Source organism: Pyxicephalus adspersus, chromosome 1 (genome assembly GCF_032062135.1).
Source record: "Pyxicephalus adspersus chromosome 1, UCB_Pads_2.0, whole genome shotgun sequence".
Taxonomy (NCBI): domain Eukaryota; kingdom Metazoa; phylum Chordata; class Amphibia; order Anura; family Pyxicephalidae; genus Pyxicephalus; species Pyxicephalus adspersus.
This window is the reverse complement of record NC_092858.1, coordinates 53,046,176-53,061,869: the sequence shown is the minus strand read 5'-3', so window position 1 is coordinate 53,061,869 and position 15,694 is coordinate 53,046,176. Positions and strand designations below refer to the sequence as shown.

The 15,694-nt window shown below is 36.2% G+C and overlaps 1 protein-coding gene across 2 annotated transcripts in view; it reads left to right on the top strand.

Moving 5' to 3' along the window:
- Positions 1-15,694, top strand: part of PCDH9 (protocadherin 9) — a 1,263,257-nt gene that overhangs the window by 725,734 nt on the left and 521,829 nt on the right. Inside the window, exon 3 of one of the 2 annotated variants that reach the window (XM_072410489.1) lies at positions 5,868-6,017. The exons of the other annotated variant lie outside the window; for it this stretch is intronic. Coding sequence (XP_072266590.1) covers positions 5,868-6,017 — 150 coding nt within the window. The remainder of the gene's footprint in view (positions 1-5,867; positions 6,018-15,694) is intronic. 2 annotated transcript variants of the gene reach the window in all.

The window sequence follows — 15,694 nt, the reverse complement described above, 5'->3', positions numbered from 1 at the left end:
ATTTACTTGTGTGTTAGTTATAATGTTTAGAGATGTCAAAACCTTACCTTTTAAGTATAATATCTGTGTGTTGTGGTTTATTTTTGCTCTATGTGTCATTTTTAACCAATACCAAATAGTAGTTGTTTATTAAGTGTTACCTTGTTTCACCTTTCAGTACACTTACATTTAGTACATAAATTTGTTTTTTGGTCTATATGCTGACATTGAAGAAAGCAGGAAAGCAATTTTTTCTCATTTATTAACACAAGTTTAAAACATGTTGTGCCAATCCCTTAACTTGCCATCTTAATCAGGAAAGTAATTATCTTTTCAATAAATGTGTAAATTGAATTTTTTATAACTTTTTTTAGGTTTTAACATCTTTCTGAAAAGCTTTGAAAACTGATACATCTATTGGCAGGACATCCATAATGGCAAAAATGTTAAAAAAGAGTTACTGCAAGAGATGGCCTACAGCATTGCTTCAGGCCTAGTAACCCTGTAACAGAGGTGAATTCAGGCTTCTTTGTTGCATTTTGAAATACACAATCATTTTGATAACCATGTAGTTCACCCTTTGTAAAACATTGCAGTAATGATAAATATCCAGTGCTGCAGAGTGCTGCAGCAAAATTTAACTTTATGGATGCCTAACTTTCAAACATGTACTTGTCAATATTCTCTTGCTTTTATAAATGTGTTACATTCCACACAGGGTCAACCTTAATTCTAAGACAATTTAAAAGACGTTATGTCATGGTTTAAACCATGTATTTATTTAGTACACATTTTATACTGTACAGATGACCTAAAAGTATTTTTTTTTTTTTTTTTACAAAACTTCTATGTTTTTATCATACATTATTTTTAGCATATATTGTATGCAGAATATTGGATTTCTAAGCCAAAAAATAACACTAGCTTCAGTTAAAGCTGAACTAAACCAAAAAAAATCCCTCAAAGGCACTGGAACTTAATCCGGTCCCCCGCCGTCCTGGAACTTTTCCTTATAGCGCTGGGGGCTATGTCACCTTATTTCACAGAGTACGGGTGACTTAGCCCGCTGTAAAGGGGGAAAAAAAAAGTGAGCCGATCTCACTTTGCATGCATGAGATCAGAATATCTTTCCCCTTAATGAAGAAAACTCTCCCTTCTGCACATGCCTGAGATCCGGTATGCACAGAAGACACAGCCAATGCACTCCTATTCAGTCTTGAAGGGTTTTCTACCCTCTTAAGTAAAATAAAAATTTAGAGTTTAGGTCTGGTTTAAGATTTGCAATTAATATGGTTTCAGGTGGCTTTGACAAATCCTTTTTTTTTCCTGGGGAATCACAAATTTGAAAGGTACTAGTCATATTATTATATAATAATATATATTAATATCTATAAATTATGTCCATATAAATTAAATAATGTCCACACTAGCAATATTATGTCTAATGAACTATCCTATTTCTGTGATCTAGAACAGAACTAGGCAAGACAAACATAATATGTTTTGTTTACTTGAACCAATGTTCCTACTTCTGTGATTCCTTTTACCAGAACTAGGCAAGAGAAATACAACATACCGGTACTAACAAATATATGTTTGTGAATTATGTATTTGTATGACTTTGTTATGTATGAAGTTAAGATGTATTATTACATTCATAGTTTGACACAATACTTTTGAGCCTCAAACCTCTTTCTTTGTTCTCTCTCTGTGCTCAGTATTATTCTCTGATTATTATATATAGAAAGACAGGAAATTAAATATTTTTAGTTTAAAACATATATCAAAGTTGTTGAATGCTCCAATTTTGACATACTCCAATCCCCCCCCCCCAAAAAATCTATATTCTTCTTTGCTGGTTTGCTTTTGGAGCACATATTTGTCTCAATCCTAGCTTTAAAGAGCATGTGGCTATCCCTCACCCATCCTCAGTATCTTCAATCACCAATTGTTTGGACTAAAAGGAGAGCATGCCATTTATTGATGGCAGTGAGCACAGCATTATGGGTACATCATGCTATCCTGGCCTAAGTATCTATATGTTAATGAGTATTCTTGTACGGATAATATGTAACACCCATAAAGCCTCATGCAGACATCAGATAGATGTCAGATTACTGTTGTTGAAATAAACATGCTTTCATGGTCATTTTCAGCGACAGATTAACAAATGATTGCTGTACACACTGTGTTCTGTTCCATGGAGAGAGAGGAGGGACTACGAGCACTATTCTCTCCTTCATAAGAAAGCATTGCAGTCGTTCCTGACTGTTAGCCATTGACATTGGGGCACCACTGTACACACGTTAGATTTTTGCCAGAGATAAGTATGATCATTCTTGTTAGGTGAAAATCATCTGATGTATGTTATTGCTATATGCTTATCTTTTTATTACTGTAGTACTTTTTTCATTCTCCTATGTATCCTGTGTATCCATGTATCCTGTGCATATCTAAACCTACAGATAGATAATTCTTTTTCACCAATAAGTTTCACTTTGCTTTTTTCACAGAACTTAGTAAAGGAGATTAGTATTGACCAAACTCTGTACAAAAATCTTTTCTTTTGAATTTCCCTTTGCACAGGACTGGGAAGACAAACTTTGCAAAGGGAGAATTTAGTTTGCTGAGTGAACAGCCCTTGATCCTAAAGTAAATCAAGCTCATTATCTTGCACAGTTTAGAATAAAATGTGGTGCTCTCTGTGAAGTCCCATGTTGTTCTCTTCATGAGATCAGTTCACATGGTGTGAGCGGAGAATATGCTTAAAATGGTTATAAATTATACACATTTTCATGTGTACAGATCACAGTAAATCTTTATATGCTTTAGATCAGCTGGCTGGACAATGCAACTAACACTTTTTGCATATGCATAGCATATCTCTCTCTGCATGTCTCTTTCATATATGTAAAATGGGGGCTTCTGCTCCTCCTTAGCCATCTGCTGCTTCCACGCGTTTGATGATAGTCCTCTGTTGTCAGATGTCGATAAGAGAATTTGATTGTGGACATATGTTGCTTTTGATGTTCAAAATTTAATCTTCTTTCACTGTAGTTGGGTGTTTGCAATATTTTATCAACTGCTATAAAAGGGCTGAATAGTGCTTACCACTGATAAATTGGAAATGGGGGTCAGAATTAGGTAGGAGTCGCTTCGGTATGTAATGTCTCAAAACGACTAATGTAGGATTAGGTAGAAAAAGTTAAGATGTAATTTATTCCTAAGTAGCAAGTCACTTTAACTTGTTTAAACAATTTCTTTTCATCCTTGAGTAAACTAAAAGTAAATAACCGAAATTAAGATGTCTGTCAGTTGGAAAATAAATATGTTTGCGGTTATCATAACCTGGTTATATGTTGCCACTCTCAAACAGTTGTCTTCAGGGTCTTTTTTTTAGGTAGAAAACAGCTCTAGCCTCAGTGTCTAATATATACAGTATATATATATATATATATATATATATATATATATATAAATAAATAACTAAAAGCATTGGTAAGACTGTTATGCCTAAAAACTCTGCTAAAAATCTCACTGGTCCAAAAGATTAATAACACAAAAACAAAATGTCAGTAATTTGCTACCTTGCTGATATTTATATGTTGTTTTTCATTCATTTTCATCAGTAATGAAAAAAAAACATTTATATTACCATGGCTGGCATACTTATGAAACTACCCGTTGCCTGCCTGACATGCTGATGACTTCAGGTATAAAGAGAAAGATAAAAGGGTTAAATCTGAGATTCAAGATTTGCATAGACAAAGTGTTGTTTTCAAAACAGAAGTGTTCTTCAAAAAAATTTCACACTATTTTTTACTCTATTAAGATTTTCAAATACATTTTTAATCACTTTTCTACATAGTCCCCTTCCTTTGCGATGCATTTTTCCTAGTCACATGACACCTTCAGACACGACTTATTATTACCCATCCCGCCCTCACCTTTGCCAACAAAAATCAGTTACATTTAAGAAATTGGAGATATAATCATCATAGTAAACAAGTACATTATTAAACTACCCTAACACACATATGACAACATCCAATGGCTGTGGAACCAGAATTGTGACAAAAAACTCAACAAAGCACTAAACTGTAAATATATTTTAAAGCCCAACCTTAGTTTCACCACCAGCACATGTACATGTTTACTTGATTTGTTTACTTTGTTACATCATCCTTTGTATCTTTACCAGTACTATTCTGCCTCCCTATCTATCTAAGTTGATGTTTAGTAGTGGAAACCTGACTTAACCACTACGTACCATTTTACATATACAGCTCAGTTATCAATAGGAGATGTACTCCAGCATCCCTGTGCTACTGGTTACTTCTATGGTCCTGGATTGAAATGTTTTACTTATTAACTGCTTAGGAATTGTCCAACCCATACTATGAATATCTGCACATCAGCTGTTGCACCACGTGCATTACAGTTACCTATGAAGCATTACTTCGAATGCTTACTGTAATCCACTCCTCTTTGTAAAAGACAGTAGAATCCTATATTACATCTCAATGTTTGCTGCATGCTTTTATACTTTATTTAAAATGAACCATACTACATTTAAATTGCAATTCAAGTTTTTTACTTACTTTTTTGTAACACTGACCCACAACTGGCTGGGGGTATTATTTTTTTCATTTGTCACATGCTTGTTTTGGGTTTTTGATGCAAAAGTCAAAAGTTCTGAAGAAAACAACTAACTTTCAGTAATGTTTTTAATAGTATATATAACCCTGACTTTACCAATCTTTCTCTTCTTACTACACTGTTCTTTGCACTTGCTGTTTCTTAATTGAGCTGGTTACTATATATACATTACAATAATGCAGACATGTGGAGTGCCTCACTCTTGTCAGTTAATGAGTCTGTAAGATGGCTGATGATGTTTGGCTGTTTTCAGATTTCAGTGAAATACTTTTCTGCTTCTATATACAAGTCTGAGTAATCCTTGCATCAGTATAGTCTTTTCTTAGGAGTATTCTTGAATGGACTACAACTATATTGTTCTCTTGTGTGTGGCTAAAAATATCAGACCTGTAGAATGAAATTGCCTCTTAGTAATCAAACAATAACGTTTATAGTTTCCTCTGTTATTTTTAGCTTTTCAGCAATTGAATAGGGTTGATTTATTTAATGAGTTCAGGCATTCACTTAGCAAAGTAAATTATGATTCTGCCAAGGAAATTTTCACTTACCTTATAAAATAACAATGTTGCTGACTTTACCCATCCATATGTTCAAGCAAATATTACATTTCAATCGTTTTTTATTAATGTAAATGTAATGGCTAGGGGAGAAGGGGAGTGATTATGATACATTTAACCAAGCAAGTACAACAGTCAAACATATCCACATATACATTTTAAAACATGAGGGGGGGGACATGGAGAAGGAAAGGAGGGGAAAGGGTATAGAGTAGGGGTAAGAAGGGGTTCTCGTTCATGAAATAAATATATATATATTTTTTCACTTACTTTCAAGGCATTCTTTTCCTCACACTTACAGTTAAGTAAAAATTCCCTTGCAAGAAGATAAATAACTTCGCTAAGTGAACTTCCTCTTACCCTATAAAGATCCCCCCTTAGTGTCCCCTGAAGTAAAACAAGCCTAAATATCTGGTCACCTCCCTGTAATGATGCACAAGTTTAATATATAATAGATACTAAATTAATACTATCCAGCAGAACATAGGTTTGTTTTAGCTTTCTTTGAATATAAGAATAATTACATAATGGGTACCTGATATGTAGAGGAAGTAGAAAAGAAAAAAGTAGAAATCACAGGTTTGAAATCAACTTACAATTGCATTAAACATTGAGCTTATTAGAATCATAAGAATAAGAAAGTATACATTACTCATCATCTTTAACTTGCAGGGTGGCACCACTGTACAATGCAACTGTCTCGCTTGTACGGCAACATTCTTGCACGCTCCCAACGACTATGGAAAAGTCATTTATAGATCCGATGTGGCACCTTCGCTAGCTACAGACACCTTTTCACCGACCCTCGTATTTTCCGTTAGGGTAAGTTGACCATTACTTTTATCTGTAGTTGTATGAAGTTCCTTTTTTAGTATCACACTAGGATAACAATGAGGAAAAGAACTACTGAATTAAGGAAAGCAATTATGAAAGTATTGCCTAATTTGAAGTCAGTTATCAGCTCCAATTATACCTTTTTAAGAATTGAATAAAAGTCTCTCTTATTTGAGATAAGAAATAACTTACTTCATATGATTAACAAGAACATTTCACAAGGTCAATCCTGCAAAATCGTTTACATGATCAAAACTACAACTTTTTTTTTTTACCAGAAATAAACTGATTTGTTTGATGATCACTGAAGACATAGAGAGTATAGAAGAAAATCACCCCCTGTAGTTCTCATTGGCCAAATGTGCTATTTTATTCTGTGAATATCTTTATAAATGTTCATGTAAATACAATTTAGTTAAATATATCATAGTTTATAACCTCATACTTTACAACGTAATTGAAATAAAAATTTTCTCAGTTGGAAATTTAACATCAGCTTTTGATTGTGGCAAGGACCTGTGGCACTCACTCCCATCAACTATTTAAAAGTTTTCTCAGTTAATTTGAAAGTCTAAAATAAAAAAGAAAAAACACTGATTCTTTTTATGGCAAACAATTTTCTTTTGTCAGGTAAAAAGATAAAATCTGGAATACCATGACATGTCACTGACACCAATGACTCCTGCAGAGAAAATAGTGTAGCAGCCATCAGGGAAAGTAAGGTTACAGTGTAATCCATAAGGTATGATTGTAAAATTGATGGCTCCTAAAATGAAATTCTCCCACCTCCTGGTATGAATGCCCTTTTACTATTACATTCCTGAAAAATTAAAAACAAATCCTTAAGAGCGATGATTTTTTTACATGACCAGGGTATAGCAGAGGAAGCCATGAACTGAACCCCCTACCAATTTAACCCCAAACCCTCCACTTAGAGAAACCAAAAAGGACACTAGACTTGTGTTGGAGTAAATTGGCCATAGCAGCTCATTTATTAACAAAAATATAAATATATAACATTTTTTAATATACAAAACAACATATTTTAACCTCAAACAGAAACCATCAATAACCCACATTTTCCTACCAGAAATTGTTTTCATTTATATAGGTCCATGAAAAATCCCCCTCATACTATCCCTTTATCCCAACTACCTCCGCTCACTAACCAGGCCCCCAGCCGCTAGCACACCGCCTTGGGAACAATTAGCGGATAACCACCACTCCCACCTAGCCCCCACAACAACCAAGTGTCCTTCAGGGCCACCGTTAACAACAAACCCATACACTGATGGGTCTCACCCCCTTATTTTCTTGCTTCCCAAAACTTTTTTCCACTTTCATGGACCTATGAAAAACACCCATATGCTGCTCTGACAATAGGTATCACACATAGCCGAAGCCATACAAAAAAAGGGGAGAGTGGGCAAGAGAGGCCCACGCTAAGAAAATTGATGCCCCCACACCCCATACCCCTTCTACTTATACCCTGCCCTTTAACCCCTCCCATAGCTCCCCAACCACCTATTCACAATAGCCCCCCTTTTTCCACCCCTTTCCTTTTCCCGCACTTCTTTTTTTTTTTAAAAGAAAAACACTTTAACCCCTTACTTCCTGCCTTCCCTTCTCACCCTGTCATGTGGCCCTACACTATAGGCTTTTTTTCCCTCAATGACAGCAACTGGTACTACACTTTACAGGAAAGTGGCTGCCTGCAAAGGGTCATTTTAATTTTTTTAAATAACTGACTTCTAAGCTTAGATATTGTGGTTTAAAGCATCGGTCACCAACCGGTGGTCCATGGCCAGTGCCCCCCCCCCCCCGAGCGGGGTCAGGAGAGGGACCAGGGCCACGGACCATGTCCCCCATACAAATCCCAGGCTCAGGGAAATCTCTCATCCTACTCTCCCATCGTAGGCTCAGATCTGTGATGGGAGAGTGGGGGGGGTTATGTCATGATGACGTTACTACAGGGGAGGTTTCTCCCCCTTTGATTGACACACGGTGCATGCGCGGTCAGGAGCCGGTAATTTTATTGGTCCGCGAGAGTGAAAAGGTTGGGGAACACTGGTTTAAAGGACATAATATCACATATTCAATAACATTTTTTTCTTTTTACAGCAGTTTATTATTGAATTTTGTTTTAAAATATTAACTGCATGTTATCAATTCTTATTAGCAATGGTGAACAAAGCACATGTACACTTCTGGAAGGAACCTCAAATTTTGGCCCTAATGCCCAACATTTACACTAATTTGTGAAAACCCATTGCCACTATTTACTATAGGTGTCCATTTAAAGGACAAACAGAGAGAGGGCATAGCTGTACAGTAGGCTTCACTCTAGAGAGAAGAAGAGGATGTTGGCCTGGCTTTATAACAAGATATTGGGGGGGGGGGTAACAAGGCTTTATTAAAATCATTCCTGTGATCCCTAAACAGTAGTCAAGTAGTTTTGTGTTTGTTCAATTTTACCTACCCATCAAACACTAGCACTGGTTTCCATAGCCAATCCAGTAAATAGAATTATCTCCTACGGTCTTTATTCACAGATATTTATTATTGAGGCCCCAATGTTTATCAAGGCAGTGATACTAGAGAAGTTAGGTTGGGGTTTATCACTGAATGAAAGCTCCAACAACATCAGCTGTAGATACAGGTTGTAAGATAAAGTATTTGCCAGAATCCATTTTCTGTGGCCTAGAGATGGCTTTCAGTTTGCTGCTGGGTTGGGTTTATGGGAATCATTACACTTCTACAACGCAGTAAACACATGACTATTTTAATAGCCAATGGGAACTCTCCGTTCCTATTGGTTGTTTGTTTTTAGGGGCATCACTGCACCAACAGCATCTATGAAATGTAAAAAGCTGCCTGCCATGTACATACTAACTAGTCCAGTTTTTTTTTCCTATCAAACCCATTGGAAATACTGCTCACCACCTACATTAAAAACCAGTCTGTTAGCTGGCAACCCAATAATATTGGCAACAACCAGGTTTTCCAGACATTAAGAAAGTTTCATAGTGAATCAATCCTGGGTACCCACATACTCAAAAATCATGCAAAACCTGTAATGGGGCTCTACAAGTTACAAGGACCCCTAATAATCAGATAGATGTATCGGCCACAAGTCATGATTCTTCATACATGTCATTTCCCCTTTGTCACTGTGTCCCCCATGGTCACTTGCATTTTTTTGCACCTCAAAAGTTGTTTACAAATAATGTAATTTCCATAAATGTCAGTCTTTTATATTTTGCAGCAAAACCAAGATAAAGTTAACACTTAATGAGTTATGAATATCTCAGCTTAGCTATCAAAGTTGACAAAGTGACAGGGTGATACTAGTGCATAGTTGTTGTCACACATCCTTGTTGAACGTGAGGGTTGGTGCAAGTTGTGGAGCATCTTCAGTCTCAGAAATGTGTAATTCTTTTCCAAAAATATTCAGTCCAATCAGATTTATTCTACTCTTCCCCTAGTAAATAGAATTAGTAAATAGAAAAATAGAGAAGAGAAAATTCCCTTGCAACGTTATAATTTACTTTTGCAAGTGCATAGCCTATACTCCTTAGATAATTCAGCACTGTGGAGATTCTTTTTTTAACATTGGCAGCAATGCACATACTGTACTTTGAATACTTTACTTTTCTATATGTAAAATGAGTGGTTGGAGCACTACCAATTGCCTAAGGTGTTCTGTATTTAATTCATAACTACTTTAGACATTGGTGAATAATAATTGTACAGGCATTAGGATTCACCTGAATGTGTCATCTCTGAGCTAGCAGCTTGGTCTAGGCAGTAAATCCTGAACCTGGATGACCGTCTTCTGGACAAAAAGATTGAGGACAACCATGTCAAGGGTAGCACTGTGATTTCTGTCATGGAAACATTTGTTACTTAGCCTATTCCCCCCTAAAGTATATGTAAACCCTAACTGGATGCCACGTAGTTTGCTAAAGCATTACTTGCCATTCATTTTTATTTTTTTTTATAATTTTTTGTCAGTGCTATACATCTTTTACAGTTATTTTGCAACCACTTCCTGTCTACATGCTCTCAAGTTATAGGTGCATAGCATTTCTCAAAAATGTTTTTCCAGCAAGCCTTAGTGACATGATGACCATACATAAGCACATTAGGATGTTGAAGCCTATATGAAATTTTAACAATTGAGTTCACATCTACTTTAAAATGAAAAATATATCTCATGTTAGGTCCACTTTAAGTGTTTTTTACACTGTTCAAAACTACAGTATTTTTTATTCTGGAAAAATTAAAACTCTGTAGAAAAGCTGACATGCATGAATTCTTCTTCAAACGATTCATTACTTCATAAATTACAGGTCAATTTGCTTGTGTTTGCTGAGGAGTACAGTTTAAGTAATCCATATGTAAATTGGCATTCATGTTAAAAAAAATAAAATAAAAAATAATAAAAAATCACACAATAGAAGAATGATCCTATTTTACTCTGACCGCTACAGTTACAAGCCCCATTTTGCAGAAAGAGCATTTTTTGTCATGCATATTTTACTCCCCCTACAGCAGCTATCTTTCAGTCATTGCTCTTAACGTGAGAACCATTCCCTAAACAGCTTATTATTTGTCAGTTTATCTTCAGGCTTTTCTTCTGCTTTTCCATTATTTTTCTATGCTCTTACATCTATCACAGTTTTGTAGCAAACAGAATTCTGTTTTCAATGTCATTTGCAAAGATATGTTATATTTTACTGCTATAGTATACAAATTTAAAAATCTGTTGGTTTTAGCTGTGTTGTCTGTATTTTGTGCGTTTGGAAAAACTATTACTTTATACATCTCATATGTACGGTGCTTGTGCAATAAAGGTTTTTCTACCTTGCTAAAATGTAAAAATGATGATATCTATAAAACAAAGGATGAACATACACAGCCTGATTTCTGCCCAGCTAGAGAAGCACTCTAAAGATCAGAAAAGAACTGGGCCATACAAGATTTCCCTAGAGGATGATAATGAGTTCTTCTCATCATTTACACAAGGTAAAACTTAAGATTTGTAGATAATGTTTTTGCAACAGGTGCTGAATTTTTCCTATCTTTAAACTAAAAGTAAGCAAGGTAAAAGTTTTATCTTCGCAAGTGGATAGTGAGAGATAAACCTCATAGATGGGTTTAGAACAGTGGTCCTCAACCCTGCGGACTGGTGCCGGTCTGTAGCTGGAGAGTTGGGGGGCCACAAATGACAGGAGGCAGAAGCGCCAGAGTCCTATGAGAAAATCTTAACTTCAAAATGCATACTACTCTCTGTCTTTCATATGAGATTGGACTTCAGTGTGAGATCCGCGAGACTGAGTGTGTTCCATGGACCTTGGAGATGAACTGTGCTGCTCCCTGTCCACCTTGTACTGTGAAATAATCCTACTATTTGTACATCAGCAGCATGAGAGCTGTGTCTGTGTTCATGCTGCTGTCATTACCCCAATGTATAAACCTTTTTATCTTTTACACCAATTGTTGTAGAAACTTGAAATTTCCACAGTACACAGGGGAGAGCTAATACTAAACCTATTTTCAAACATAAAATCCTAATAAGGATAAGGGATCTTTTCTCATTAAAGTGACATCTTTATTTGCACAGATTTGTAATGTATGCCACAGCATTTGTGTCTGGCCACTTACCTTCTCTGAACCCCAAATTCTCTTTAACAGTAGAGAAATGGAAAATGTCAAATAAGTTGGTGACTCTTGTGGCTACCCCTGCATCCCCCCCCCCCCCCACAAAAATGTCATCACTCCTATTATACCATGGTGCCCTGTCACATAAAAATGTCCCTTTATGTTCCTTGAACCCCAATTTCTCCTGCATGGGGACCTGTAGGTATATATAAAAATTTAGGTGCAAGTGGGGGACTCTTGTGGCTAACTATCCCTAAAATTTTATTGCTGCCAAAACATCACAGTGGCAGCCATCCTTATATTGCTCCAAAGCTAGTGGCAGTGTGACAGCAGGAGCGCAGCCAGCAGTAGCGCGGGCGGCTCTCCTTACACTCCTTACTTAGGAGCTGCTTAGATTGGCGCAGCAATGTATGTAAGGCTTACACTTCTCTGCCATTCTCAGCATCTCTGCCACCTGACACACCCCAGCTCTCTTACACTACTCTATTTTCAGCTGGTATGCTGATATGAGGCCGAGCTGCTGAGAACAGCATGGTAGTGTAAGCTGTACATATACCGGGCCGTGGCAAAATTTTATTCTATGTTACCGGGCCCTGCTGTCAGAAAAGTTGGGGACCACTGGTTTGGAAGATCCCACCAGGTATGTGTCTTATTATTCATGTGTGACCACCCAAACAGAAAAAGAAAAATATTTTTTTCTCTTTATGCTAACTCATTATTTAATACTTTATCTTAAATCTTAAATCAATCTGACATATTGTTTTTGTCGGAAGGGTTAAAGTGTCCCTATTAGTCTGTTAAAAATTCTAAACAGCAGCTCGCTGCAGCAGAATGGCTATTATATTTACCTCTTCGGCAGCCCAAGCTTCATTTTGCTCTGTTTATACCCTGCCTCCACCAGTATTCAACATTTTCTGGAATTTCAAACACCCCCACAGCACATTGCACTTCCATCCTTCAAATTGTCTAGTGATGTAGGAGGTTGAGCAGTAAATCCACAGCTTGGTGGAAAACTCATCTATCTGTCATCCCCAAAGACAGCCTGATGAAGACTGGAGCACTGGAAAGACAAGAGACACGGGCTGTCAAAAAGGTGAGTAGAACAGTTTTTCTTTTGCAGAGAGCTGACATTAAGGATTTTTTTTACAGACTAACAAAGCCACGTTGAAATGCTCATCATCACCATCAAAGTATTACAAGAAGTTAGGTTTGTTACAGATCCAATAAAGCATTAAAATACAGTTACCTTAAATAAGATTAGGGTAGCCCTAAATTAAACTGCACTTTGGTTACATAGGAAGTATTACACTCATAATTGGGAAGTCCCAGAGCAGACCACTCTGGAATATCATTTTATACCAAACCAAAGACCAAGCAAGGGTTTTTTTTTCATCCTGGTGGAATAGATGTCTAAACTTGATATTTTCTACAACGAGGATTCTGCAACATACCTAAATTGCAATCTGCTAAAGTAATAAACTCTGACTTATAATAGTAACTTGCTAGTTACTATGCTAGGTATTGGTTACTGACAGACAATACTATATTACCCATGATGGATATTTAGGTAAGCTATGTTGCATGCATGATAGAAGATCTTTAGAAAAGCTAAACAATTGGTCATTAGTTACCCAGTTTTTACTAGGTCCAGACGCCTAAACTATAATTGGTATTTTCTACAAAAGTCATGGTCATGGTCATGGTCATGTTATAAGCACACATTTTTGTGGCGCTCCCGCTGTCCCCCTGCCAGACTTTCAAAGTGAGGAACAAAGTTGATAATATAGCTGAGACACTGCCCAACCCTTGCATTAAGGACTGAGTGATTGGCCTATCAATATCAACATTTGGTCAAGCTGAATTATTCATGGAGAACCAAAAACATCTTTAGCTACACTGGGTCTCCCACAGGTTTTGGTACACCTAGGACACCTCCTCAAATGCAATTCTTCCCTACCCAATTGTTGGGAAATATTCTGCCCTTTTGTATTTGAACTGAACAGGATCTTAAACTATTCTTGTAAAATATATGAACTTCATTGAGCCCCAATTTATGAGCCCTGTTTAAGTGAGCAATTCTTTCTTGCATGACTTCTCATGGCCTATTCTACATGGCCGGTTCAAATAGTCTGACTCATAGATCGTGACTGTATGCAAGCAAGTCTCTTGCAATGGGGCAATTTATTGGATTCACAGATCAGGTTTAAGGTTGCTGTGTTGGGTCCTCCTGGAATGACTGAATGACATGATGTACTGTATTTATGATTGGGTCCCCCTAGCTTATACATTCTATAGTCACTTTCCCTGTACATTGATTAGTCCATGTTAACAGATGTGATATAGGGAGTCAGTTTTGGATTACTCTATGCACCTAGAGACTCCATATCTTGAGATGACTGTATTTGATGTACAATATAGGTGATCCGAGTGGTAAACTATTTTTTTCTGGAGCTTGGCTCCCTTTTCTTTCCCCTTGCTCCTTATAAGCATTTACCTAGTTCTGATAATAAAGGCAGCCCTTTCCCTTGCCATTTTTTAAACAGTAATTATTATTATCATGTTTATTCATAAACCAATACAAGTAAATTTCTTTCATTTGCAGAATATGCAAGTCAAACTCTAGATTACATTGTAGTAGTTCATGAATATTCTCAGAAAGACATCTTACATCTAAAGAATCTTTTGATGAATGAATTGAATTGAACACCCTTCCCTGAACCTAGCATATTCTGTGAAGGTTACATTTTTATATGTGGATGCATTTTTACATTAAATAGACTCACAAAGATGACCTGTTGGACATAAAATATAAACAGGTGCCATCAAATGAGGCAATAAAAATATCAATAGATTATGGTTGAAACTAATCACATCTAAACAAAGTCAGTCCTTATTTGGGATAGTAACTGACACCCTCTTTGTTTCTTATAGATGTAAAAGTAGGCTGTGATATTTGGCATATTGACATTGAGATCACGCAATTGCACCCAGTGAACATTGATAACGCACAAACCAATATCTGTGCTCAAGCTGTTAGCAAGTTTTAGACAAGTGTTACAGTTCATTAGTGCTTTCGTTCCTATTCTATATCAAAATTAGCTTTTTTTGTCTGTTTTAAAGAAGCACATTAAGCATTTTTCTGTGTGCATGCTATTGACTTGTCCTGTAATATAAATCTGGGAAAAGGTATTCTCCACTCTTTACTGTGAAAAATGATGACTTGAATACGCTGAACAGGTACAGGCTTGAGATAAGGAAGACGTGAAGGTGAAAAAGACAAAAAGAGGGACGATAAGTAAAAAATGTGAAAGAGATTATGGATTGGTTTGATGACAAATAAATGGAATGTATGTTGAAATACATTATTTTTCATGTCCTCAGTTTTTATTTTTCTGTTTTGGTGTGTCAGGCAAGTCCAGATTGCAAAAAAAAAAAAAAAAATAGATTGCAGATAATGTAATAGTATAAAATACGGATGACAACCAGCAGTGCTAGAGAGAGAATTTGTTATCAAAGATTTTGCACATGGGATCATTTTATAGTCTGGTTTAAGCACAAGTATTGAAGCCTGTAGAGGCTCAGCATTTAGTGCAGTGATTTTCTTCACTCATAGCAGAACTGTAATCCATGTATGAAATCACAGCTGTGTATTTAACATCAAGGAAGAATTTGTGGCATTAACTGTGTCAGAAGTCAAAAGGGAGAATGTAGAGCTAACATTTCCTTCTTTACTTTTGCTCATATTGAGAAGAGTCATCTTTCTTTTAAACTCTATAAACTATTCATGTATGTTGATATTGATTAAAACTCTATTTTACTGGAAATGATTTGGATGTAAAATGTAATTCAAAGGTTAATAAAAAAACAACTAAAACTAAAATGTACAATAATGCCAATGCATTGTCTAATAGTAAGAGGCAGATTTATCTTGACAAGCTAATATTAATACAATGTACAAAACATCTACTTTGATAAATACATGGGCTCCCATTGCTGCCCTT